Genomic DNA, 1994 nt, shown 5'->3' with positions numbered 1-1994 from the left:
TACATATAGCTAGTGTTTAGTTACATATAGCTAGTGTTTAGCTACATATAGCTAGTGTTTAGCTACATATAGCTAATGTTTAGCTACATATAGCTAGTGTTTAGCTACATATAGCTAGTGTTTAGCTACATATAGCTAGTGTTTAGCTACATATAGCTAGTGTTTATTTACATACAGTATAGCTAGTGTTTAGCTACATATAGCTAGTGTTTAGCTACATATAGCTAGTGTTTAGCAACATATAGCTAGTGTTTAGCAACATATAGCTAGTGTTTAGCAACATATAGCTAGTGTTTAGCTACATATAGCTAATGTTTAGCTACTTTTAGCTTGCATTTCCTCCTTTTAGCTAGCATTTACCTCCTTTATGCTAGCATTTAGCTACATATAGCTAGTGTTTAGCTACTTTTAGCTCGCATTTACCTACTTTATGCTAGCATTTAGCTACACTTAGCTTTGAGCCAGGTTCAGATTCTTTCTGCAGTCGGTTGTTTTCACTCCTGTCAGCTGAAAACCTGTCAGAGCTCAGAGAGGAAAAACAAAATGTTGATCTGATAAAGACCTGTCTCCAGGACAGGACCAGAACAAGACCTGACCAAGACCTGAACTAGACCTGACCAGATCCAGAACAGGACCTGACCAGGACCTTCAGATCCTTCAGGTCTCCTGGGTCCAGCTGTCAGGTCTTTCAGAACCTTGATAAGAGAACTCTTCTGGGAACACTAAAGTGGTCCTGCTGGAGGACAGCAGCTCATGTCTCACCTCCCACAGTCCCAGGACCTGTGGAGACACCTGGTCCGGTCTCAGATGTAGTCCGGTCTCCTCCTGCAGCTCCCTGAGTCCTGCAGCCAGCAGCTGAAAACAGCTCAGAGTCAGCAGCTGAGAGAAAGACTCACCTGAAGGAGCTCTGAGTCCCTCACCGTCTCCTCTGGCTCCACATGTCCACCTGAGGACAGAGACACGAGTCAGGACCAGGTTCCTGGGACCGTCTGGGCTCAGGTGAAGAACTGAACAGAGCTGAGACCTGGAGGAACCCAGACGTTTGGGAATATGTGGAGCTGCTGGGCCCGGCGCGTCAGCAGCACTCTCTGATTGGCTGTCTGAAGCAGGATGGCCACGCCCACGTCCACTCCACGCTGCTGGACGTCCAACGGGACGTCCTCTGCAGCCGACAGGTGTTTGATGGGACAGAAGGAGGGTCTCTGACAGGAAGTGAGACACATCAGTCAGGACCATGAGACAAGGACACTGATTCTGAACTTCAGACCTTCAGGGGGGTCCCTGGTCCTGGTCCTCCTGCTCCTCTGGACACCAGAAACCTGCTGTCCTCCAGAGAGAAGCTGACGTCCACCTGGTCCTCCCCGTCTGAGAAGAACCCTGTCACACTCTGAGGGGACAAACAGGACCAGGTTCTGTCAGGACCAGGTTCTGCCAGGACCAGGTTCTGCCAGGACCAGGTTCTGTCAGGACCAGGAAGTGATTTTGTTTTTATATCTCTGTGGAGCATTTTGTGTTGACATGACTCAGATGGGTTCTGATGGGTCGGTTCTGATGGGCTCTGACGGGTCAGTTCTGACTCAGCTCTCCTCCCAGCCGGGTCGTCGTCCTGCTGCCTGAAAAGGAGCGGACCTAAAACTGTTCTGTGACTCAGGACTGACCTGGAGGAACTGGACCCTCTGCGGGGCCGCCTGGTCCTTCACGATGTAAACCAGGACCCTCTTGACCTTATCCATGCTGGACCACCATCATCATCATCACCGGACTGGACCGGAACCAGGGACTAAACATAAGAAATAACTGATCTTTGACGTCATTTCCGCAGGAAGTTGCATCAGATGAGCTGAAAGCTGCAGCTCAGTTTAATGTTAATTTAAATAATTTAACCTGTTTGTTCGTCAGATTCTCAGATTTATTCTACAGATTTACACAAACTGTAAACATTCAGCTCATAAATATTAAACTAAAATAACTTGATTTGTTCTGAAACAAACTGT

General features: G+C 47.7%; 1 protein-coding gene across 1 annotated transcript in view; it reads right to left on the bottom strand.

Annotated features, from left to right (window-relative positions):
* Window positions 1-1743, bottom strand: part of nudt17 (nudix (nucleoside diphosphate linked moiety X)-type motif 17) — a gene marked incomplete at its 5' end in the record, with an annotated part of 4282 nt that extends 2539 nt beyond the window's left edge. Inside the window, 5 exon segments of the mRNA XM_014022190.1 lie at window positions 763-855; window positions 921-946; window positions 1025-1202; window positions 1268-1387; window positions 1659-1743. Coding sequence (XP_013877644.1) covers window positions 763-855; window positions 921-946; window positions 1025-1202; window positions 1268-1387; window positions 1659-1733 — 492 coding nt within the window.
* Between the last annotated feature and the right edge of the window lie 251 nt (window positions 1744-1994).

Source organism: Austrofundulus limnaeus, unplaced genomic scaffold (assembly GCF_001266775.1).
Source record: "Austrofundulus limnaeus strain Quisiro unplaced genomic scaffold, Austrofundulus_limnaeus-1.0 Scaffold320, whole genome shotgun sequence".
Lineage (NCBI taxonomy): Eukaryota > Metazoa > Chordata > Actinopteri > Cyprinodontiformes > Rivulidae > Austrofundulus > Austrofundulus limnaeus.
The sequence above is the reverse complement of the archived record's forward strand: the minus strand, read 5'-3'. Positions and strand labels throughout refer to the sequence as shown.